Genomic DNA, 24998 nt, shown 5'->3' with positions numbered 1-24998 from the left:
ATAGTGACATCTGGAAGCCTCAGCCCTGTCAACACACTGCAACCAATACTTACTACTAGTCCAAGTGCCACACAGGAATATGAATTTAAAAATTACTTAGAATCATAATCAGAATCACTTTTATTGTCATTTTCCCCATGTACCTACATACATCAGGAGCATGAAATGTCGTTTCTCCTCTATCACTTACAGTGCAACACAACACATAGAGCCCATTCAATAAACATAAAAGCTAAAAATCGAGGACATAACATAGACAAACATTTAAAAAGAGCCCCACTGTGACATGCAGTTCATATATATCTATATCTATATTTATAGATATAGATCTATCTATCTATCTATCTATCTATCTATCTATCTATCTATCTATCTATCTATCTATCTATCTATCTATCTATCTATCTATCTATCTATCTATCTATCTATCTATCTAGATAGATAGATAGATAGATAGATAGATAGATATGTTGGAAACGGTTATTTCAGCGATCATCCCCACCCACCCTTCATCCATCCACGCTGCCTCTAATCAAGCCATATGTTGGAGCTTGGTTGCTTTATGATTTGTTTGTATGAACAGTGATAAAACCAGACTGGAGAAAATGAAAAGTCTGGAGGACACCTGTTGGGCTGAAATGTGCTGATGAACTGTAGGTTATTGTAAAACGGGTGACTGGAGTTTTTATGTGCTGAATTCACCTGCTGAACTGATATAAGAACACATTGTTAAGAGTTTTACTGTTTTCCTCTTCTGGTTTGGACTGTAGTCCTGCACACTTGGCCCGGGGTTGGAGATAGAACAGAGTGGTGGTGGGTAGTTCCCATTTGAAAAACAGAAAACAACCTTGGGAGCTGGACTGGGCCCAAAGGAGAAAGGCACCTCTGGATGGAGAGAGAGAGAGGAAGGACAAAGAGTGAGGGCAATGACCTGCGCCTTGAAAAGGAACTAGAGGAACCTTGGAGAGAACAACAACTCTTTAAAAAAAAAAAAAAAAAAAAAAAAAACTTAACAACTGTCTTTCACATCTGGAAGAGCACAGCCACTCTCTGCTCCCCTCCTTCCCCCTCCCCATCCCCTCCAGAGACACAGCCAAACCCAAACCCCCCGACCCCCCTGATCCGGTCACAGATTTCAGTGGACTCAGAGTGGCTCCAAAGGCCCACACCAGCACCCTGTATCCATGGAAACCATTATGGACATCCCAGAAAGACACCAGCGCTTTCCGAATGATACAGGGACGACCTTCCACAAACATTCCTGGAAAAACATATCGCTGAAGTCGTCCAAATCATAAAAGCCTTTTGTTGTCTTTATAAATTTCATTTTATTTTCGTGTGGGGAAATGAAAGGAATTTTAAAAAGCCCTTTATGTTCTGTGTTATTTGAGCTTGCCAGCTTAGATTTCCCTACAGCTTGTGTGTGAAGGTGAGTGTATGTCCTGCTGATGGCATCTGTGTGTACTTGAATTGGGTTTAACTGTGGATGTACAAACGGTAAGTTCACAGTTCATCACTGGCCATCACAGTGGTGGATGATAACCAACACACATCTGAAAAGCTCACAATCCTTAAAGGCCCAGGCCTGCCTGCAGTATGATGCCCCCTGCTGAAACACTGCTGCCCTGCTCCTGGCTTTATTGAGTTTTTTTTTTCTCTCCAAAAATTATTATCCAAGTTTTTTTCTTCTTCTTCTTTTTTCCAATTCAGCATGTGCCATTACATTTCCCATAAGTTTGGCTGCTTTTGTAATGTGTGCTGTGGCTCTTATCTACCTAGGTCATCAATATTGTACTCTTTCATCATCTTAACAGGTCTCTCTCTCTCTCTCATGCATACACACACACACACACACACACACCCTTCAACCTTCCCTCCTGTGGTTCCCGGGCTCATCCTAATTGTATGATGGTGCATTCCTGCATGTCATACACCTCAGCTGTGTGCATTGTTGCCTTGTCGGCCACAACTATTAATAGCACCATGGCAAAATGCAGGGATCCTCCCTGCATTTGTCTCGCTACTGTGGCGTGGACAGTGCGCCCGGAGAGGAGAGCGGAGGAGCTGTTTGCCCAGCCTTTGTGCTCAGCGGGCCTTACTGTTTGCCCTGCAGGGAGTGCCTCAGCTGGAGGGCCCTTTCGTGTCGGAGGGAGCTGGGGCTGGCAGGGTGGGTGGGTGGAGTGGGTGACTGGGCAGAGTGAGGAGAAAACTGCAGGGTGGAGAGCGCTGGGAGAGCTGAGACATGAGCCTCTGGTGGGTGCATAGAGGTGATGAGGTGACTGGCTCATGCCCCAGGGGAAAAGCAGGAGGGGCGGTTGGGGGGGCAGAGGGCATCCCTGAAACCCCCACCCTTCTCCATCCTTCACCCAGTCCTGACAGTCAACTTGGTGACACAGTCTGCTGAAGAGGCCAGGGCATGACTGTGTAAATATAAGGAGGCTGGCAAACATGCACAAGTGTGTGTACAGTATGTGTTTGCATATGCAGGCCTCAATGTGCGTGCACACATGGCTGCGCGTTCATGCATGCGTGTGTGTGTGTGTGTGTGTGCGTGCGTGCGTGCGTGCGCCAGGTGGAATGCAGTAAAACACGCAACGTTTATGAGACTGGCGTGTAAACAGTGAGACAGAGATTCACCCGTTCTTAAACGCCGCCAGATTCTTCCGCTGCTGGATCCTCGACACATTCAAACACGGCAGGAAAAAAAAATCTGAATGACCGTCCTGTATGACAATTACTCCCTCCCTCCCTCCTTTCCGAGCAACAAAAAGACATTTGAGCTATGTGGCTGGAGAAGGAGGGGGGGGGGGGCGATCACAGCACTTTGAACAGCGGCCACTGCGCTCCGGTTTCACAAAGTCTCTGACAGGCGGAGCGGCGTGGAGTTTTTACGCATAGCCTCCAGTCCTGCGGGGCATTGTAGACATTGTTTAGTAGCTGACAGTAGACTCCTGAGAAGACACTGAAGCGGCAGAGTCTCCGATAACTGGATACCTTAGTCCCCAAGTAAGCGTAAGAGAGTTTAAAGAGCACTAGACGAGCTTTTGGAGACGTGGACGGTAGCTGCGTAAAGGCGCGACGCACAGAGTTTTGATGTTTAATTATGACGTGCAGACATTTTGACTGACAGGACAGTGACTTTCTGTTTGAACTTCGCATCCCGATGGGTTCACGGCCAGCTGACACAGAGGAAAAACATAGCCGTTTGTGTGATTTCGTCAGTATAACATAGATCAACCGCGGACCGCGTAAGAAGTCTCTGCGTCTCGAGAGCTTTTGATGCTGTGTAGACCGTGGATTGACTTTCCCCAGACATGCATGCCAGAGCTCCGCGCAGTGATATTTACTCATTAGCCATACAAGTTGTTTTGGGAGGCAAGACTGAACAGGTTACTGGAGGTAAGGAGAGGGGTAAGGAGAGGGGACGTCATGCCTGAAAAACTGGCTCAATGTTGGGGCGCGAGTCAGAGAGTCACCGAGAGTATCGATTTCCACTGCACTTCAGATGAGGGCAAACATTTTTATGATTCTGCTCTGTTTGCCCGTCTATCTGCCTGGCTGCCTCTCCGTCTTTCGCTCGCTCTCACTGTGTTGCATAGTTTATGTAACCCCAAACATAAAACCCTCCCAAATTAGATGTTATATAGGCTATGTTCTACTTTCCTACGGCAGTTAAAGATATGCGTGGTAAAATGTATTTTCCCTGTCCTGGATAGCTGTGCATAGTCTACTGCAAAAATAACCATATCCATCTTCCCAAGTCATTCGGTCTGATGTTCAGTCTTAAAATCTAAATCTCTTAAAAGAGATACAACATTCTGCCAGTGAGGCTGAGATAGTCTCTTTTATTTCCAACAGATTGTTCCACTTGTTTCAGGATTTCTCCAGAAACAAGTGTGGCAGTGTCTTGAAGAGGGAGCAGATGTGGCAGATCATTAAGACAGTCTTTTGATTCAAGAAAATTATGTAAACAAGTTGATCTGCAGCTGAAATAAATGAATTTCTAACCCCATTTGAACTCAACATTTCATTAGACATCATCAGAAATATTGACTTAGACTTCCAGTAGTGGACTTGTTAAGATATTTTGGCTGTCTATATTCTTGTCAGCACACAGGTTAACAGTCTGCTATACCCATTCTGTTCTTGTGCAGGGTGCTGAGGCTTTGCACGGAGCCAGGGGACCGGCGACAGAAAAAGGTTTCGGCCGCGCAAAACAGGGAGGAGGCGCCTTTCACATTGAACACCTTTTAGAGGGATTTCTTCAGCCTTCGAGGAAGTAACCTACGCTGAAAAGTTGGAAGCACTCGAATAATGTCTCTTTAAACAATATATACACGTCGCAGAGTTTGGATATCCCAAGACATGACCTGCACCCGACCAGGATCAAGCGGCTCTCCTGACCTCGCCGGTGCGCACTTGGACGGGACCAATACGCGCAGGATAACCGGTAAAGCACCATACATTTTTTTTTTTATAACAAACTCACGCTGCAAGAATTCCCTCTTTAATATATACGACCTGGTGACACCTTAGAGAAATGCAAGACAACTTTTAACAAAGTTATTTTGAAGAATAAATCAAGCTGTAGTTGGGTATCCTTGCATCCCCCAGTAGTTTCCCTCTGATGGCACCAGGCTGACAGAATATAAGTTGCTACCGGTCACAGCTCTTGTCTTGATGTTTGCTGTGACAACAGTGAAAATTGCTTGTTTGATGTTCCTCGGATTTCTTTTTGCATCACCAGCGTCCGCTACTGAGCTCTAAATCTCTTTACTCGCACCTGCCAGCTGTTTAAGGATTGCCTGACCGTCGGGTCACCGCGACCCAGATTTGTTGGGAGTGCGCTGCGGTTTTATTGGCTGGTCTTGGTCGTAATGTTTGTTAAGTCTGGTAGTGGTTGTGTTGATTTGCTCCTGGTATTTTTATAGACGATTTTGGAAAATGTGGCTGTAAAATGGGAAAAAATATAAATCAAATTATATTTTCTCTCTCTCTCTCTCTCTCTCTCTCTCTCTCTCTCTCTCTCTCTCTCTCTCTCTCTCTCTCTCTCTCTCTCTCTCTCTCTCTCGCTCTCTCTCTCTGTGTGTGTGTGTGTGTGTGTGTGTGTGTGTGTGTGTGTGTGTGTGTGTTCTCTCATTGCTGGCGAGGAAACAGAGGCAGTCAGTATCCAGCATGACCCTCTGCTGTGGTGGGCTGCAAATCTAAATATCAATGTGTTGTTCATCCACACATTGTATTGACTTACATTACATTAACCCTTTTCCCAGCCTTAGCCACAGCCAACTCATGGCTAACCCTAATCATAACCCTAACCCTAATTGTAACATTAACCAATAAGACAAAATTGGCATGTTTCCTTTGTGAGGACCACCCAAAATGTCCCCACACCCTGGATTGTCCTCACAGAACAGGTCAGTCCTCACAAGTATAGCAAAACAAGCCCCCCCACCCATGATGGGAGACGAGCAACTCTCCCTCCTTCTCAGATGAAGCTGTCTTGATCATGTCTTCACTGTGGTCCTGCGATGCTTCTTCAAATGATGCTGTTAACAGAGCAAACACATTGGAATGGGTTCAACGTTGGTGTTTCCAAGGTCACGAGATCAGACATCGTATTTTTTTTTTTTTTTTATCAGTGTTTTTGCATATCAGCTTTCTACTCTCAACCCCAAAGACTCATGCTCTCTGTCAGGACTGTCAACTCAGAGATGTAGAAGAAATGACATTATACCTGCACATCCCTGACTCACTTATTTCTAGATAACTCTCTTACTCACTCAGTGACTCACTCGCTCACTCATTCAGTTGCGTGACTAGCACATGCACACAAACAGATGCATGTACAACCACATACACATGCAATACAACTCAAAACAAGAAAGAGGCTCAGTTTGACAACATACACACTGAGTTCGACCTCTTCCTCAGCCTCCCTGTGTCTCCAAACTGCTACCTGTTGTACTTGAGGAATCCTAGTGTGTGTGAGAGATTTGTCATTACCTGAGGTATCTCACACACCTCCAACAGGCTCCCACTGCTAAATGCCTTCAACATGTAATGAAACAACCTAGCTGTTTTGCTCTCATGTCTTTTGAGCCCCCAGGTTTGCTCAGAAGGTGAACATGAGAGGAGAGCCTCTCGCTCAGGCATCTCACACTCCCCTGTCACACTGCCACAGCTTTCACTTCCTGCAGTCAAAGGTCACAGGGTCGGCGGCCCTGTTGAGGGTCAGGTACACCGGACCGGCGTGTTCTCTTTAGCAGCAGCCTCCCAACATGTGGTCTGCTGTGTTTTAACTGGCATGGGGCTTTATGGGAACTAGTGTGCAGTTTGTTTGGTGTTACGGGCTTAACATCTTTTTTATGTGGTTTTGTTTAGCGTCACTCTTTTTAGATACATTAGGTTCAGGTTGTATATCTGCACTGAGGCTCAAAAAGAGGCTCTAGCAAGAGTCAGTAGGAGAAATATCCGAATTTACATGACAATGCAGCAACATGACAATTACCATTTAATTTGAGTTTAGTTTATTGTAATTACCAGTTGGACTTGACTGTTCACAAAGCTTCCAGGTGTGTGGCCAGTGACCTAAAGGATGGGTTTTTTTCAAGGTTTAGGGTTAAATTAATGACTCAACTAATCCAGCACAATTTGTGGATAATGTCACAATTTTTTCGGAAATATTTCTGTGGGAAATTTAAGTTAATTTAAGTTTACACTTTATTGATCTGCCTCACCTTACAAACTGATGCCTGACTTGGAAAAAAGAAGAAATGGAGGGAGAACAAGTTTAGATGCTGATCGAAGCCGGTGTATAAGTGTGTGTATGTGCGTGTATGTATGTGTGTGTGTGTGTGTGTGTGTGTGTGTGTGTGTGTGTGTGTGTGTGTGTGCGTATGTGCAAAAAACAAAAAAACAGCATATATTTACAGAAAACCTCATACTAGATCAGATTCCAAAAGCAGCTGAATTTGTTCTTTTTATCAAATTCATAATAAATCCTAAACAGCCCGGGATGTCTTGATCTGATTAAGCATCCATGATGAAGGTTTCTTCAGTGAAACCTCATCAATAAAAGAGGGATGGCATCTTCTGCTGGGTGTGACTTCACCTCAAACGTGTGTCACAGTGAGTGTGTAATGTGACCCTGCTTGTTGTGTACCGCCTCTGATGGAGGGTGTACAGCGAGAGAGAGAAGGAGATTGATTATGCAACCTGGAGTGCCACAGGGCAACTTCAATCTGGAAGTGCTTAGAGGACGCAGTGAACCACAGTGATTCCTTCAGGGCAAATTGAAGGAGGCATGATCTGACAAAAAGGAATTTCAATTTGTTAGATGTATTCTTTCAGACAAATGCTTCCCATGCTACTTCTGTTTTTCAGGCCTCAGTTTTGTAGCGGTAGACGATCTCGTGTAAGTGCGCCAGTGGAATTATTTCTCTAATCTTGACTTGTTTGTTATTTTGGGGAGCGCTTTGGCTTCTTCAAGTTCAAACGGCTTAATTTTAGAACAAAGCAGCACTTAATACTTTTTGAACCGCTGATGAAACATAATGCTAACTCCTGTCCTTATCACAAGATCTCCCTCTTTCAAAAAACGACTTCTTCTCAAAATGCAGAAGAATGTTAACTAGTCCAGTGTTTGGGTCTGTGAGTGCTTTTTTTTTTTTCTTTTTTGATACAATAAGTTGTATTCTTCTGAAATTAGCAGGTCAGATTCATTAATCATGGCGTCTGAGGGCCGCTTTGAACTATCAGGCCAGGTCATTAGAACGAGCCTGTCTGGGGCTCAAGCGGGCGACACGGAAACACTTTGGAGGGCGCTGGTTCATCCAGACACAAGACATACTAATGGCCAATGTGTGTGTGTGAGTGTGAGTGTGTGTGTGTGTGCATGTGTGTGTGAGTGTGTCACTGATGGCCACTTTTCTGAGGGCTGCTCTCCAGGATCCAGTGTGGGCTTAATTTGAAGAAATAACAACATGAGATGGGAGCAAGAGAAGGTCGAGAGGACGGGGGGATGGTGAGAGAAGAGCGATGGCTGTGGAGACAGGGTGTGTGTGTGTGTGTGTGTGTGTGTATGTGTATGTATGCGTGGTTGTGTGTGAAAGGTGAGGGGGGAATAGTGTTGTGGATATGTGGAAATAGCTGAGTGTCAGTGTTAGAGAGTGGGAACAGAAATAGAGAAATAGACGATATTGTTTGTTGAATGTATGGATTTCTTCTGGATTTCTCTTTGTTGTTCTTCTTCTGGCCTCTTAAAGGACCATCCCAGTCTGCCTTCTCATCAACAGCAGTGATCATATCTGTCAATCGCAGATATGAGTTGCAATAGTGAGTACAGAAGATGTTTTGATAGTCAAGGCTAATTTACCACCATTCACTCCCACTTCAAAAAACAAAAAAACCTGCTCTGTGAAACTTGAAAGTTACGACACACACATAATTCCATCTTGTGAATACTTTCACACTCACTAAAATTACTGTTTTACTCTATTCTAATTACGTAAAATTTGCCTCTTAATACCAAATGTGTTCAAAGCTGGAAGACGTTTTCAGGTCCAATTCTGAGAACTGTTTTCTAGTTCACATGCAAGGAATGGGTTTCTGTGTTGTGTGATGCAACTTTCAGACAATTGCTGATCCCCCTCTATACTTTGGTCCGAGCTGTCAGTCACAACAAAGCAGCAGAGAGGCACTGTGCAGAATGTGAATGTGCCTGGAACGCAATCGTCCCTTTCAAGTGTGCAAATTTTCATGGATTTACGTTGATTTTTGCAAACACACATGCTGGCCAAGTGTTCACAAGATGCAATTACCTGTGCATGGCAGCTTTCACAGAGCAGTTCAGAAGAGTACGGGAGTGTGTCAGCCTCGACTTCTACCATGCCAAAGCATATCCTGTACACATTTATGTAACCAGTATTTGTGACGGAGAGATTGGATCACGATTGTTGTTAAGAAGTCAGACTAGGACCGACGTGGCTCTTTAAGTGTGGCCGTCCTCACAAAAGCTGGCAAGGGAAATCCTACCCTCTGATCACCGCTGCAACACTGCTAAATGTGTTCCCATTTAAGGTGAGGCTCTGTTGTGGTTCTCTGTGTGGCCTCCTTTTAAAACCAACTTAATCAGGATGGAATTTGGGTTATTGGGGTCAGGGACACTGGGAATTGCCTCAGTGAGAGACAAAGTGAAGGGGAGCGAGACAGCGAGGACGCACAGGCAGATGTGTCCCGGCCTGTCTGCGTCTCTGTGCTGAGGCGCTCATGGGAAAGCGGGCCCGATGTAGTAGATGAAGGAGTCACAAGATACTTCCAAGTCTGTTGAACGGTGGTTTTCTGGTAATTAGTGCCAAGCGCTCATCAGCCAAACTTTCCAGTGACCCTGCACCCTTAATCTTGTAGAGGCCATTGTACATTGTGGAAGTTACAGCTGATGTGGAAAATCCTACAGCAGGCTCATTATGGGACTTTTCTATAGTAGAAAAAAAGGAGCATTATAGGGAACCTATGTCTCTCTGTCTCTCTCTCCTTCTCTCTCTCTTTACTTTTATCTCTCTCCATCACTCTGTATGAGACTGTTCTTCCTCTCGCCTCCCCTCTCTTGCTACTTTGCTCTTTGTGGGGATTTTTAAAATCCATTTATCAAATGAATGACTCATTCAACAAAACAAAACAAAACAAAACAAGACTAACTGAAAGCTAAACAAACCACCGGTCATTAGTCTTCCTATGATCTCGACTGCATGTACATTTTGATTTATGTTTTACTGGTGAGGCTTTTAGGGAACAAACCGCAGTGTCTCAATAATTAATTGTTGATGACAGATATGTGGCAGAAGTCACATGCACAGGCAGCGCTGGGGCATCAGATATGTGGAGGTTAAAGTCACGATAATGCAGCAGCTACACTGGCACTCGAAGAAAGTCCTCATCTTGCTTTGTACATGAAACAAGGTGCAATGAATATTTTCTCCAGTCCCTGACCCCACAAGTTGTGAGAGCTGGGTCCTTAACAGCACATAAACTGTCGGCATGGGAACTACAGCTGAACACCTGCTTACTGTGCCCAAGCTATGACAATGTTTGGAGATTTTCAGAGCTAAAGAGAAAAGTTACAGCGGTAGAAACGACCTCAGCTCAGCTGGAATCAAGCCAGCTGATGGTGCTGCTGTGATTGAAGCTTGTCATGCTTTCATGTCAGTTTCATGTCGGATATTTGACAGTTATTCAGGTCTTCAAGTGTCAATAGCTCTATAATTTAGACGCAGAGAAAGCTATCTCACAAACATACTGTTGATAGATAGCTAATAGGTACTTGGGGACTGTCAACAAAGTATGGCACGGCGACAACACGGCATTCATGATGTAACCTTGGGAAAATTTAATGCTCTCAAGAAGACGAAACTCTTAATTATATCAAGGAAATATCAAGGAATTGAGAATCAATTTTCCTAAGTTGACACACTAAACGCATTGTTGGTGACATTTTTATAAAGGGTACTCTGACGTCCCATTCCTGTGAAGGCAGCATGGAGTCACGCAGTGAACTATCCAGCTACAGAAAGCCAGCAGAAACACTGAAGTAAACAAAGTCGTTCCTATGGAAACAATACACAGCCATCAAGGTGAATCTTAGGTGTAAAGTCGCATACAGCTTTTGTAAGTTTTAATGTCTGCCAGTATTCACTGACAAAAATCATATCATTATTTTTTAAATTATTATTATTGTTATTTTTTTTGAAGGTTCATTTTTGGCAAAGCTAAGCTTTCCTTATCCTCTTAATAGCACCGCCTCTGGTTTAGTCATCAACCAAGCCAGAGCTGACAACTGACTGACAACTGGTCTCCATCACCACCACCACCAACAACAACAACAATAGCAATACATCAAATAAAATCAGAAAAGTAGTCATTAGTAGGACACGCAATCGAGCAAAACAATTATTTGGAAAGTTCCCACTTACCAGATTCACAGTGTCTGAAACTGTGCAACTGAGACCTTCATCAAGGGAGTAAGTATGAGCAATGAAATCAACCTAATGTACATATATTTTTAAAAGGAATAGTTTTACAAAAAAAAGCTAAGGAGTCCCATTTAGCTGTGTAATCTGTCCATCTTAGTAGTTTCTGTGTGCAGAGTTTCCAGTCTGCTGCAGTGTTGCCTGTCTCCTTTCACCCCATTACACTGGAGCTGGATGGACATGGGCTTGTGGAGCTCAAACCATCAAAAAAATTACATCTGAAAAACTCAGCAGCAACACCTCTTTCCAAAAACAATGGCACGGACAGCCAATATAATCCACAACCCTTGTCAGCAATGAGTTTGGAACTATTTCCTTACTAAAAGCACCAGCAAACTGTATCAATCCATCTCACAACAGGAAGAATTTTGAATAGGAAAAAAAAAAAAAATATATATATATATATATATATATATATTTGTATTTTGTGTGGTCTGCCACTTTAATGTACTTGAGAGGAGGGTGATCATGCTGTTCACTGGCGTGCACATTATAATGATAGAGACAGCTGTTACTGTGTCGCTCAGCTTTATTTATTTATTTATTTATTCATTTATTTATTTATTTATGCCACATTCTTGGGTATCTCTTTAATAAAACGGCCAGTTGCTTCTGTTTTGAACTCTTTGGTGGCTTCAGTGGCTGGGACAGTGACAAATACTGCCTTTTGGATGAATTAATTCCCTTGTGACAACATCTCTCTCCTTCTCCTTTGCTCTCACCCTCACTGTCTCTTCCTTCTTACTATCGGGGCTGCAGCTCAAGGTCAGCACCCTGGTCATGAATGAAACTTTTACGACCCTCAGAAACATCCACTTTACGGTGCTTGTTTTGACCTTACGATCCCGGAGGTTCGACAGTTCTCGGTAACTTTCCACAGAACTTTTGGCGAGGGCCAGCAATTTAAACTTGCATATGTGAGGATGTTAATCCACCGCTGTTCTACTTCAAACACATTTTACTCCGCTGAAAGTGCTTCATTTATCCCACTGAAGAGCCATTAGACACGTTTCCCAGGATCTCTTCTCTTTGGTGTGGAAAGAATCTGGCAACCCAAGGTGCAGGGTCAGAGGAGTAAATCACTGATCATTTAGGTTTATCATCAGGCAACCAAAAGTGTTTAGTTCTACCAGGTACTTCTAATGAGATCCAGGTTTCACTCTCTAACCCTGCGGCCCAGCTCGAATTAAGTCCCATTCCCTCTAATCCACAAATAGTTAGCCCTCAACACGATCATTTTGGAAGTAAATAATCACCAGCTAAGTGATGCCAGATAAAATTTGAGATTAAAACTAAAAGATCACTGTATCTTCAGTGTTGGTATTGGGTCGTCATATTCAGGCTGTGTATTTTCAATGTGTTGAATTGTTAAACAGTTCCAATCCAAGGGCTAGAAAGGCTGGAGCATTGATTCAGTTTTGTGTGAGCAGTGCAAATAATTCTGGCCTTCGCCTGGCCGATAGCAGCAGCTACATGAAAAACGCACTTTACGCATGACATTCCTAAATATGATGAAATATTCCTCACACCAAGCCTCATACAAAATCACCTTGGAGTTAAGAGCAGGGGTGGAAAGTGCACTGAAACCTCCCACTCATGTACAAGTGCTGTTACCTCGCTGCAATTTGACTTAAATAGATTTAATAGAGAAAAAAAAAATCAAGTCTAGAGTGGATCACTGCCAATGTGCTTTCTTCCAACAAGTTAGAAAAGAGAAGGTTGTGTGTGATCCTTTCCATGCATGTCTTAAAGAAATAACAAAAGAGATCCAACTTGATTCTTTTAAGTTGAACCATCAGAGATGACAAAATAAAATGCACAGTTATGTTCATGCCAGTTTATTTTGTTTATTTTGCAATGGATGTGATTTAAAATGTAGCTACGTACAATGCATCAGTAAAAATGTGGTCAAGTAAAAGCAAAAAAGCCAAACGACTGACCTTGAAAACATACTTTAGAAACTAAAGTGCACTAAAAAGCTGCTCCGTTACAGAAACATGAGTGAGTATAATCACTTGGTCAAAGCTTAGTGAACAGCACCTGCTTTGGCACCAGCGGTTTTGGAGAGAAAAGCGAGTAACAGCAGCTTGGAATCAGCCTCAGCCCAACCCACCCCTGTTATTCAAAGTCAGTCACCCTGCGCCTGACGGATTCCACTCGGCCCGCTGACTACAGTCTGCCTCGCTGTTTTGCTTTCTCTCATCCTATAGTTTCTGTTTTTCCCCTGGAAGAATCCCCACCAGTTCCAGTCCCAGTTGTTGTCAGTCGGTTAATAAAACCTCCTGGTGAGGTCATCCTGATCCACCCCACCTCTGCTCCCACTCCTCCAGGCTCTGTGGTGTCCACACCTCTGATTACGCCTGCCCCCTCGGTGCCTAAATGTGTGTGTGTGTGTGTGTGTGTGTGTGTGTGTACAGGAGAGAGTGAGAGATAGACAGAGAGGGAGAAGGAGAGTATACGTGTATGTTTGTGTGAGAGAAAGAGAAGGGAGGGATGTGTGTGGGGAAGAGAGAGAGAGAGAGAGAGAGAGAGTATGTGTGTGTGTGTGTGTGTGTGTGTGTGTGTGGTGGGGGGCCTACCTAGCTATCTGAACTGAGGCATGGGACCTGCTATCTGTTTCTCATTTTGGCGGCGCTCTGTGGTTTTCCACCGGTGACAGGCCTCCTAAAGAGTGGAAACTGGCACTAACGAGCAATTACATCCTGCCTGCCTGCCAGGGATTATGGGATTACAGCCTGACTGAGTTCAGTCTGCCCGAGTTCAGTCTGCCCTCCCTCTCTCTCTCTCTCCCTCTTTCTGAACTCTCATTTTCTCATTCTCCTGTTTCCTCCCTCGCTCAAACACTCTCCCTTCACTCCTCTCTTTTTCTTGCAATTATCAAATATCACAGTTTCTTTGACCAATTACCAGGATGTTGATACTGCCATGATACTGCAGGGATGGCTGTTGGTATTTGCATAAAAGAGATTTTTGATCAACAGTCATCAGTAAGGTGGATATGATGACCAAGCAGGAGGAGGTAAATAATAAACCACCTACAACAGCGTAAGAAAATTTCATCCCTTTACTTTAATGCTCCTTTGAAACCAAAAAAGGCCACAAATGACAAATGATAAATGATATTTAGTCACATATCACAATATTGATATTCAACAGGTCAATCTCTCCATCTTCTCATTCTCTTTTTGCTCTCTTTCCCATTCCCACTCTGCTTTGCATTCTCCTCCTCTCATCATTCAGTCTTAGATTTCTTCATGTATGCTCTCTGTCTCTCTCTGTCCATCTCCCGCTTGATCTCATTTTTCCGTCAATCCCTTATAAGGTTCAGATATACCATACTGTAGATGCAAGGGCACACATCTGCTGAAGGGTGAATAAGTTGAGTCAGAGCACAATAAATAATGTAAAATGAGAAAAACGACATAATATATAAAAGGGCACACAGCATATGTGGAAATGATGAAGATGAGACACAAGAAAGGGGGAAGATGTGATGAGGGTAAAAAAAATGTATGGAGATTGATTTGAATAAGCATCAGTATGTTAGTGTGTATTTTATAGTGCTTATTCTGTTTAAATGCAAAAAAAAAAAAATGTATTGAGAAATTTAAGCACTTGGCCCAAAACCTAAGACTGAGAGGACTGAGAAATAGTTATGGCAAGATGACAATAAATCACCAGCAAACCGCTAAATGGACATCAAAAAAGACAACTGTCAGTTACAGGATTAACATGTTTTGAGCACATGCATGTAGAGGGGGCATCAGTGTCCTGAGTTTTCTGGGAGTTTCGCCGGTCTCCCGATGTCTGGTAGCGATCAAACGGCTCTCCTGGTGTTCTGCCTCTCTCTCCCGCATCTCCTCTTTCACTGCAGGTGTCTTTTATTGAGCCGGCCGTGATTTACTGTACGCTGTTTTTCTCCTCGCTGCTGCAATCAGGCGCTGTGGTAGTGACAGGTTAAAGCTGCAGGTCAGAACACCTCACGTACACACACACACACACACACACACACACACACACACACACACAACACACATGGTAGAGAACAAAATATCTCTAATGGGAGCCCATTACTGGAGAAGGTTCTTAGGAGTTTGGCTTTTAGAGGGAGGCGAAACGCCGGCGAGCTTGGAGCTTTTTGTTTCAGTGTGTGCGAGGTTTGATGGAGGCAGAGCTCAGGTCTGAGGATGTAACAGTATAGCCACCTAGATCACTGGCAGTAATCACAAACACATTTCTGTTATAGTATCGTCTAGATCCCTGCGGTATGTCTCTGTTGGAAATATGAGTGATAATGATATATTGTTGTATTGTTACAGTCTGATATACAATAATAGTTACTCTATTTGTGTTAGAATGTAAATTGGATGCATGCACTGCTCAGTGTGCACAGTTGAACAGTGAAATGTAACAACTCTATTGGTAGGGCTACATCATAATATTAATAAATGCTTTATTTTTCAATGAATCCGTGTTTTTTAGTGATTTTCCCATGCCAAAGGGCTACAAAACATGGATTCATCTTTTCTACAACCACAAGTGGCATCCCTTGCTTATTAATTTATTATTTAATAAAATGCAGTTACATAACAGAACAAATTAAGGTAATTTTCTGGCAACTCTAATAAGCAGTCAACTCAATTATAAACACAATCACTTGATATGGAGCCTATTGAACTTTTTTTTTTTCTCTGAGTCTCTTTTTTTTTAAACATTTTTTAAACTCTATAATCAAAAGATAATAATAGTCTGCTGTTTAGCTGTAAATATCTTTCTATCTATAAATATCTTTTATGTTAAATCCACAGGCTGTCCCAGTGCTTAAAAAACCTTTGTAATGGCTGTGTGCAACAGGCAAAAAGGCTCTGGAAATAGTAGCTCAGATCTGGCCTTATGGGTTGTTCTTGTTTCAAGAGGCTTACCCATTTAACTAACTGCAAACAACAAGGGAGCACAGAGCACCAACAACACAAATGGGAGGTGACAAGAGCTCCACTCTCCCTGCTGCAGAAATGCAGCTTGATGGACAAACCAAAGGCTTTAATCAGCCAAATGAGGAACAAACACATGCTCTGCTTTCTAAACACACATAGAAACACACACAGACACACACTGTTGCATGTGCAAATGTATACATACATGCCACACACACCATCACTAAGCTTGTGGAGCTCTTAGGTCCTTAGGACCAGTGCAGTCCACCATCCTGCCGCTGTCCCCCTAGCTTCCCCCTCGCTGCACACTTACATCCCTCCACACGACCCCCAGCCCTCCCCCATCCCTGAAAGGGCTGGAGGCGTTGGGCTGTAAACAGCTCCAGAGTGCTGGGGTGAAATGAACCAGCCGACAGGCCCGCGTAGACTCCCAGCTCACCAGGTTAAAAGAGACTAAACACTCCCAGCTGTGGCACTAAGGACTCAGAACGACACGTCTCCAGGGATCCACTGGGGATCTGTGGAGGAAGGCCTGCATGCTGCAGACCCTCGGACCCTTCACCCTCCCCCTGCCCCCATCCCACCTCACATTGCTATTAGGTTTTAAATCAGTTTAGGGACAGAGGGGAAATGGAGCACAGTCCGGTTTTAAGTTGCAGTGGTGGTGTGCACTCTGTCTGTCTCTCTGAATTATTCTCAGTTTCTCTCGATTTCTCCAGCCTCTATCTCTCTCTATCACTCTCTCTATCACTCTCTCTCTCTTTTCTCTTGTCTCCCACTCCTCAGTGCCTTTAACTCTTCCCCTGTAACTTCATTTGTGTAATTTTTCTGTCCGTCTGCTTCCTCAACCATATTGCTGGAGCTAAAATATTCTGGCTTGCAAAAATGCATCAACAGACCTTATCATGATGTATGACCCCTAACCTTGTTAGTCTTCCATCTCATTGCACTTTGAATATTATTATGATTTTCTTTGACTGTTACATAAACATGGCACATTACATACCTATGAGATATACAGCACAACTATGTGCATGTGTACGTTTACATACCTTCAGTCTTGCTGTAGTTCAGTACCAAGGTTATCTGCAGCATCTTAGAGATGACAGATGTTGTAGATGCTTGTCATTTACAAATGTTTCTGCAGTCCATGTTTTCCCTCTTGAATTATGGCATCTTGATGATATGCAATATATTGCGATATGCAGTATTTTGTGCTTCAGATGTCTGGGGACATCTGTGGGCAGAGGGCAGAGAGGCAGAATTAAAAGGTGTAAAACTGCAGACTTTCGATTAAAATGAGGACATTTAGGCTCCACTGACAAAAAAACATCAGTGAGAGTCAATTGAATTTTAAACAGTCCTTATGGGTCTGATGACTCAACCATCAAATTTTGTGCTTATGTTATGACTTTTATTAATTTAGTCTAATTCAGTTAATTTAGTCACTTCAGTGCAATTTTACATAGACCACCTTTAATGGGTTTGACTGACTTTTGTTTCTTGAGGATGTTAATTGGGAATGTTTTCTCATACTCCATCATTTTTTTTAATTACCTCCGTGTGTGTTGACAGTCATATCGTCGGGCATATAAATGTAAAGCCATTTTAAAAGAATATATATATATATATATATATATATATATATATATATATTTTTTTTTTTTTTACATGCACACAGCACCACTGCTGTCGAAATGGTGCAGTATTGCTTGGAAAGTTCTGCAGCTTTGATAATGTAAGCATAATGGAGGAATGTGTACAACGGCCACCGCTATGCACTGCTTATATTTTTGGAGAATGTGACTTCTGACTTCTACTAATTTTCACGTCTCGGGCTCAGGAAGGAACTTCATGACCTCAGGTTGTGGGTTGTGTGGTGCTCTACAGCCAACACAAGCACAAGCAGCTCAGCCTCCACACTGCGCGTATATAAACATCCAGATTCACACACCTTCTTATCACCTGCTCTGCATCTCTGTGGTTTTTGTCCGGGACCTCCGTGGAGTGCTCTCGCCATGCCTGGTTCCCCCTCCTTGTGCTTCTGCCACAGGAGTAACCCAAAAGAATGCCTTTGACAGTTATATCACAGCGGCTGCCTTTTGTTGCCGGACTGGGGCTGTTGTATGGATGTATGAACCGACAAGCCAACACTAGCCACACTAGTTGGCAGCAAACATTGGTCTTTTACTGAAGCAACAATAAACATGCTGTCCTCAGGCATTGAGGACGTGATTTATGTGACATGCCGGCTTGTGCAGGGGCCCAGTGGGCTGTTTTTGTACAGTATCTGGACTATTGTGAATGTATAGATACCATGTTGCCCGCATGTTACGCCTTTAGTTTACGTTATCCTTTTCAAAGTGAGCTTTGGGAGTTGGAAAATTGACAGAGTGAAGCCTTGTTCACCTCCTTACCCTCTTCTTTATCCCCTCTCTCTCTCTAGATGGGACCAGATGGCGGGTTCGGAGAAAGAATAGACAGGACGTGACCTCGGCAATGTCAGCGAGGGCCAAGGTTTGCATGGATCCCTCTTACTAACCTACAGACCATTCTCAGACTCTCTAACTTCATCTTTGTCATCTTTTTCTCATTATTTCCCAATATCATCCTTTTACTCCTGCAGATAACCTTACCTGGTCTTTCTCATCTCCACTGTACAGTTCACTATAAACCAAAAGGATGAATTATTTGTAGATATACATTTTTAATAAAGCCTATTCCCAAAAGATCCTCAGCTGAGCTTTCTAAAAACCATGATCTTAGCGCCACATGTCCAACAGTGTCCTTCCGTTTTCCTCAGCATGTGTTAAGGAAATTCCCCAGCATTTCCTTCAGTTGTCTCACATGTGAATCCGTCTCCTGTAGGTGCTGCTGTGGGTGCTGGTCTCCCTGCTGCCCCTAGTGGAAGGAGCTCGAATGGGAGCCGGCGGCGGTGTGGCCGGTGTGGGAGCGGAGTCGGGCCACACTGTGGGCCTGCTTGGAGGCCAGGAGGGGAGGCAGCTTCCTGTGACGCTGCCAGAGGTGGTGGAAGACGAAGAGCAGGAAGACGAGAGCGACCCTTACTCAACCTGGCATGCTCTATACGGTAGAGAATAGCCTTTTTTTTTTTTTTTTTAAAGAATTATTTACAGCAGATTAGACAGAATTCAAGTGGAAAAGTGTGTTAAGTTGGGGGCTTTGCCGCCTCACAGTCCTGTAATCCACATTTATCCTTGTAAGACTTAAAGTGTGATGGATCATTTTGACTTAAAAGTGTGGTGGTTTCTACATCAGAAATTACATTATACCAGAGACTCTTTAAAATGAAAGGAGACAGGGTACTTGGCCAAAATCCTTGAAATGCCCCTAGACAGGAGGATCACAACCAACAAGACCAGAATCCTATCTCTGCCATCTCTAGCATTTCAGGTTTTCCCATTATAAACTAATGGAAAACTCCATCCCCTCTAATTTTAAAAATCTGAAGCTATACTGCTTTACTGCATTATTCAACTTTACCAGACTTTACTTTTTGTCATTCTCAACCTCTCTCTCTTTCCTCCCTCTCTTCCAGATCCATATGTAGTAGACGAGGTGGATGACCATCCCAGTAGCCGCTGGGTGGGCCGCTCCCCACGCTCCTCCGACCCCTCTGAGCCTCAGCCCAAAGGCTCACCAAAGAAGAAAAAGAAGAGGAAGAAGAAAGAAAAAGAGGGTGAGAGAGAGAGAGGAGGTGGAGGTAAAGGTAAAAACGGCAGGCAGCCAAAACAAAGCAGCAGGGACTGCCGTGTGGAGAAGAGGGAGATGAGGGTTCGGGACCTGGGGCTGGGCTTTGACTCGGACGAGATCGTCCTCTTCAAGTTCTGCGTGGGCTCCTGCCAGTCCTCCAGGACCAACTACGACCTGGCGCTGAAGGCCCTGCTGGAGAACGGCTCTCTGCCCCGCCGCACGGCCCGAAAGGTCAGCAGCCACCCCTGCTGCCGGCCCGACCGCTACGAGCCGGTTTCCTTCATGGACGCCCAGACCACGTGGAGGACCATCCAGTCACTGTCTGCGGCTAGCTGCATGTGTATGGGCTGACTGGCTGGACGAGGGAGAGCGTGACAAAGACGAGAGGTCAGATGTCACTTATCCTGAACAGAGAAGTTTGAAGAAGAGGCTCAGTGTTGAGGCTGCGGTCAAGAAAGCCAGGATGCATGAGATGGCCAGAGGGGGCGCTGTGACACACACGGAGCAGGGCCGGGACAGTACAGACAGGAGCAGATGTACCATAAAGGAGGGCAAGAAGAGGAAGCGATGGAGGCCACTTATTCATTTCCTGCTGTGTACTTCCTGTTAAGGAGGAAGTGGGCTGGGTGCGACTGGCTTGTTGAGGGCAAAGGCCACAATCAAAGACTGAGGGTGAGGTCGTCAGAACATCACAAATTGTTTTCAGAGGAATAAATGGTAACCAACACCATACATGCCAGTTTGGTTATTACTCACGCAAGAGACTCTATAAGATGCAATATGACTGTTATACTTTTATATATGGATAAGCCCTGAAGCTGTTTTGAGTTAAGAATGACACCGTTACAGGACTGGCACTTTGTCTGTATTGTGACTGATGTGACTGGATGGATGTGTCAGTGCAACACCGGGGAAGCCAACTCTTCCCAAAAGTTCAATATTGTTTTCTTCACGTCACAAAAACAAACAGGGACATTGCATTGTATGATTTCTATGTTCAGGTGAACTCGTCCAAATGGATGCCATGCATCCTTATGCATTACTGTAGAATAGGAAAACATATTTATTTCTGATAAATTATTTATTTATTATTGCTTCATATGAGAGCTGTTTTATGAACTCTGTATTGTAGATAAATATCTATTTATTGTCAAAATTCAGTTTTCATGCTGTTGGTTACTTTTGCTCACATACATTGTTTGTAAAGGTGCAGATTTTCACACAAATGGCCCATATACACAGACTGAAAAGCTCATGTGAAGCAGATGTGGGGAGAATGACTGTTAAACTGGATTGTTTTGTTTGTGATGGATTGATTTTGTGCGTCAGAGCGAAGCCAACACTGCCCCAAAGGTCGGATTTCCTCTCACATTTGACCCAAGACAATAAAAAACTAATACAAGAAACTTTTATGCTAATGGAGAGGATTTCAGCAACCCAGTTGACTCTGATATAATTTATATAATAAATCTGATCAATAGATATTCTCCAGAGCTCTTCGCGTAATTGAGCCTGACAGCAGTGATCATTGTGATTGGCCAGAGCAAAATGAAGGGATTTGCAACTGTCTAATATTGTGGCTGGCAGCAGGTCATTATATCTGAAGACTTTCTTATTTTCGAAGTTTGGAAAATAAGAAAGCCAGCTGCGCACTGATAGCATGTATGTAGAGCAAGCAACCAGAACATCAGCAGTAAAGGACTTCAGCATCTTTTCTATCAAAGTGGCAAAAGGAAACACAGAAACCCAACACGGTTACACACTCCTAGTATCTTGCATATAATTACATATTTTAGATCAATACAAGAAATTATTATTATTATTGTTATTGTTATTATTATTAATGTTGTTATTGTTATTATTATTATTATTATTATTATTATTATTATTATTATACAGATTTTCCTTTATTTTTGTATGGCATTATTCTCTAAGGGAATAAAGATTTATAAATATACAGCGCACATTGTTTTCATTTTTAACTGACAGAATATGAAGCTAAAATGAGTAAAATTTTAATGGTGTTCTCCAACTGACTTTCATCTGATTGTCATAGTTGGTCAAAACTGGGCATCTGCAGCATGAGGGATAGTTTTCCCTTATGTTGTAGCGCCGCCTGTTGGTTGAAAATAAGCGGAGCAAGACGTTCTTCTGCCGTAACCATATTTAGCTGAAGAGGGCGCCGTTCTCCTAAACATCACCTGCTGAGTGTTTGCTGCAACTGCAGTCACACTTTGTGACAGCCCGCTGATTTCCTGGTTTAATCAAAAAATATTAATTTAACCCAGGTGAACTGAAATTAATTAAAAACATTTCTTCTCAACATACTTCAATATTGGCTCCTGAGCTGGGTCAAATACAACAGCTTTCCCTCCAATCTCGTCAACCACATAGCCTGCTATTTAATGAAGACAAAATGAAATGAAATAAAATAAATCAGATTATTTAATTGTTTATTAAAAATTGCGTGGAGGTTGTACAGGGTTTTCTGTCCTCAGTGACGTAACTCTTCGACAGACTCAGCAACACACTCACCAAACACGACAGATCATAGTCTACAGCTTTCAACACTTAAGCCCAAAGGGGTCTGTTCACCTTGACCATTTAAAGTTTTTGAAATATTAAATGCAAATATAAAACAAGATGTAGCAAAAAAAAAAAAACGGTAAAGGTACATTCAGTTTTCCCTGCGTCATGCAACACCGGTATATGGCACAGAGTAATGTAGCAGCATACAAAGTGCACTTAGTGCAATGTTGGGTAATACATCATCTCTCTCTCTCTCTCTCTCTCTCACACACACACACACACACACACACACACACACACACACACACACACACACACACACACAACACACACACACACACACGAGAAAACATATTTAGCAGAACTATCTGCTGTGTCTTTATGGATTCACGAGTGGATCAGACTTGTATGAACCCCAAAGCGCTTCACGCCATTCATTTGTACCCATGGGGTATGATAATGTGGTTCCACAAACTTTCTGCTCGCCTTTAAGTCCCTCTGTGTTCTCACTGCATTTGTTCTGCAGGCAAAACCAGATTTCTCTACACATGTGCTCGAGCACTTGCACAAGTGCTCCTGTACTGTGTTTCGCACCAGTAGCCTATACAGCACACTGACTTGGATCTGTTCTGCGGCCTTTTTTAGTGGGACTTGGCTGCTGATTGGAGCTGATGTTGCTCTGGGGCGGTTGTTCAAAACTATTAAAAATGTTGATTTAACTCTGATAATGTGGATTTCGTTTAAATTTCCAATTTCAACACCGGGCATAGTGATGTTTTCTTACACTGACTTAACACCGCTGATGTCGCTGTTGTGCAGTGGCTGCAGCTCACATATTTCTAACCAGATCCAAGACAAACACATGTCCATCAGAGGCATTTCTCTGACTGACAGGAGCTCGGCGTGCTAAAAGTGCACGTGACAATATCCGTTTTCCTGACTGAGTGAAGCGGCACGGCGGGGCACGCTGCAGAGCGCGCGCCGCTGAACCCTGCAAGTTGTGTTGCCACTGTTGGTTTGGACGCAGCTGCGATGTCCTCCTCAGACCCAAGCAACCCGCTAGGCTGGACGCTGAACGGGTGAAAGCTGTCGTAGTCACAAGTTTGTCTCATTGCAAAGTCAGCAAAAGATTTCGCCGAGACACCAACTTGGTGCTCCACCTCGTTCCGGTAGTTGGCTGTGCGTAATGACGCGTAACTGGTGTCGTTGCTGTTTTCGAAAGACGGTGGAGAGTTTTGACCTTCTACCCAGCCGATGTTGTCGCCTCGGCCGTCCTTGACCTGGCCGACCATCCTCTTCAGCGTCTCACAGCCCTTTACCAGCAGGTTCTTCCTGCATAAAATGTACACCCAGGGGTCTAAAATGGGGTTGAATGAGGCGAAGCGGATAGCTAAAAGGTCACTGCCCAAGTCAGACTTCCCCGCAGCAGGAATATAAGAGGGGCCGTAAAGCTGGTTCACAAAGATTCGTACCTGTCAGGTGGAGACAAAAGGAAGGAGGACGTGTCAATGACGGCTTCTGAAAAAAGCCTTTGAATAACAGTTTCCCTCGAACTATGATACACATACTGAATAGAATAAAATAAATTACAATAGAACAGAACAGTAGAATATAAAACAATAGAATAGAATAGAGTAGAATAGAATAGAATAGAATATCACGTGCTAATCATTTAGTCCATTCCTCTTACCACTAATGGAATTGAGCAGACCAGGAAAACGATGGTCATGAAGATCAGAAGCCAGAACATCTGGATCTCCGCCGCTGAGGTGACCGACGGCAGCCGTGGGAAGCGGCGCCGGGAGCCTCCCTGCACGCACATCTCCGTCCTGACAATCCTGGTTCTCTGGTTCATCCCCACCAGCGACCTGCACACGGCAAAATTACACAAAACTGTTGCTGCGATCAGCACCAGCATCACGCTACCATACAGGAAGGAGTAGGAAGCGCCGACTGGATCCGTCGCTCTCCAGTCCAGAAAACACCAAGTCCCAGGGAAGTGTCTGACATGTTTCCCAAAGCCAAAGCTGGGCATAATGCACAGCACCACGTTTGCCAAGTAGATACCCAGGAGCGCAAAGCGTGCCATTGTCCGGTCTATGTGCTGAGAGTAGAAATACGCGTGGTTGATAGCCAGGTAACGTTCAACAGCCATGGCGCACAGGATGGACATCCCCGCCGAGCCGAAGAAGAGCATGGAGAAGGAGAAGAAATGGCACAGCAGGTCTCCGCCAGGCCAGCGGCTGGCCACATAGGTGGCAATCACCACCGGGCTTGTGAAGCAAGTCCCCAGCAGATCTGTGATGGCCATCCCGCAGACCAGCGTGTAGAAAGTGGTTTCCTTCTGCTCCTTTTTGGAGATGCACAGCACAACTATGGCTATGAGGTTTCCCAGGACTCCCACGGCGAACATTGTGGAGGAGATGACCAGAGACTTGGACTCCAGCCGTAGAGGAGGAAAGGCGCTGATGTTGTGACTAAGAGAGAGAAGCAGCGGCGGTGGCTCAGAGACGTTAGTGTCCAGTTCGCCAGGCAGCAGCGTTTCGTTGATCATTATTAAAGTCAAATGTGCAGAGGATGCAAAGGTGTGATTCGTTTATTTAGTGTTTTCGAAAGCTGTCACAGAAGCTATAAAACGTTAGTCAAAGTAATCATTCGACCAACATAAAAATGCATCCAGAAATGCCGTTCTTCATAAAAGATGTGGGGCATTCTCTCGAAGTTTGTTTGTGTGCAGTTTCTACGGCACCGGTGCGCCCACATGAGTGTGTGGTTGTATTTACACTCTTTGGCGCTGCGG

The 24998-nt window shown here is 43.9% G+C and overlaps 2 protein-coding genes across 2 annotated transcripts; one reads left to right on the top strand and one right to left on the bottom strand.

Moving 5' to 3' along the window:
* Window positions 1-1991: 1991 nt before the first annotated feature.
* Window positions 1992-20020, top strand: LOC115374869 (glial cell line-derived neurotrophic factor-like). The gene is made up of 4 exons (XM_030074015.1): window positions 1992-2171; window positions 6107-6235; window positions 18827-19046; window positions 19515-20020. Exons 1-4 carry the CDS (start codon window positions 1992-1994, stop codon window positions 20018-20020), a joined length of 1035 nt encoding a protein of 344 aa, XP_029929875.1.
* A 3047-nt stretch (window positions 20021-23067) lies between these two features.
* Window positions 23068-24752, bottom strand: ptger4c (prostaglandin E receptor 4 (subtype EP4) c). The gene is made up of 2 exons (XM_030074014.1): window positions 23889-24752; window positions 23068-23670 (listed from the first exon to the last, which is right to left on the bottom strand). The coding sequence occupies exons 1-2, from the start codon at window positions 24750-24752 to the stop codon at window positions 23068-23070; spliced, it is 1467 nt and encodes a 488-aa protein (XP_029929874.1).
* Between the last annotated feature and the right edge of the window lie 246 nt (window positions 24753-24998).

The sequence above is a fragment of the Myripristis murdjan genome, chromosome 17 (genome assembly GCF_902150065.1).
Source record: "Myripristis murdjan chromosome 17, fMyrMur1.1, whole genome shotgun sequence".
NCBI classification, from domain to species: Eukaryota; Metazoa; Chordata; class Actinopteri; order Holocentriformes; family Holocentridae; genus Myripristis; species Myripristis murdjan.
The sequence above is the reverse complement of the archived record's forward strand: the minus strand, read 5'-3'. Positions and strand labels throughout refer to the sequence as shown.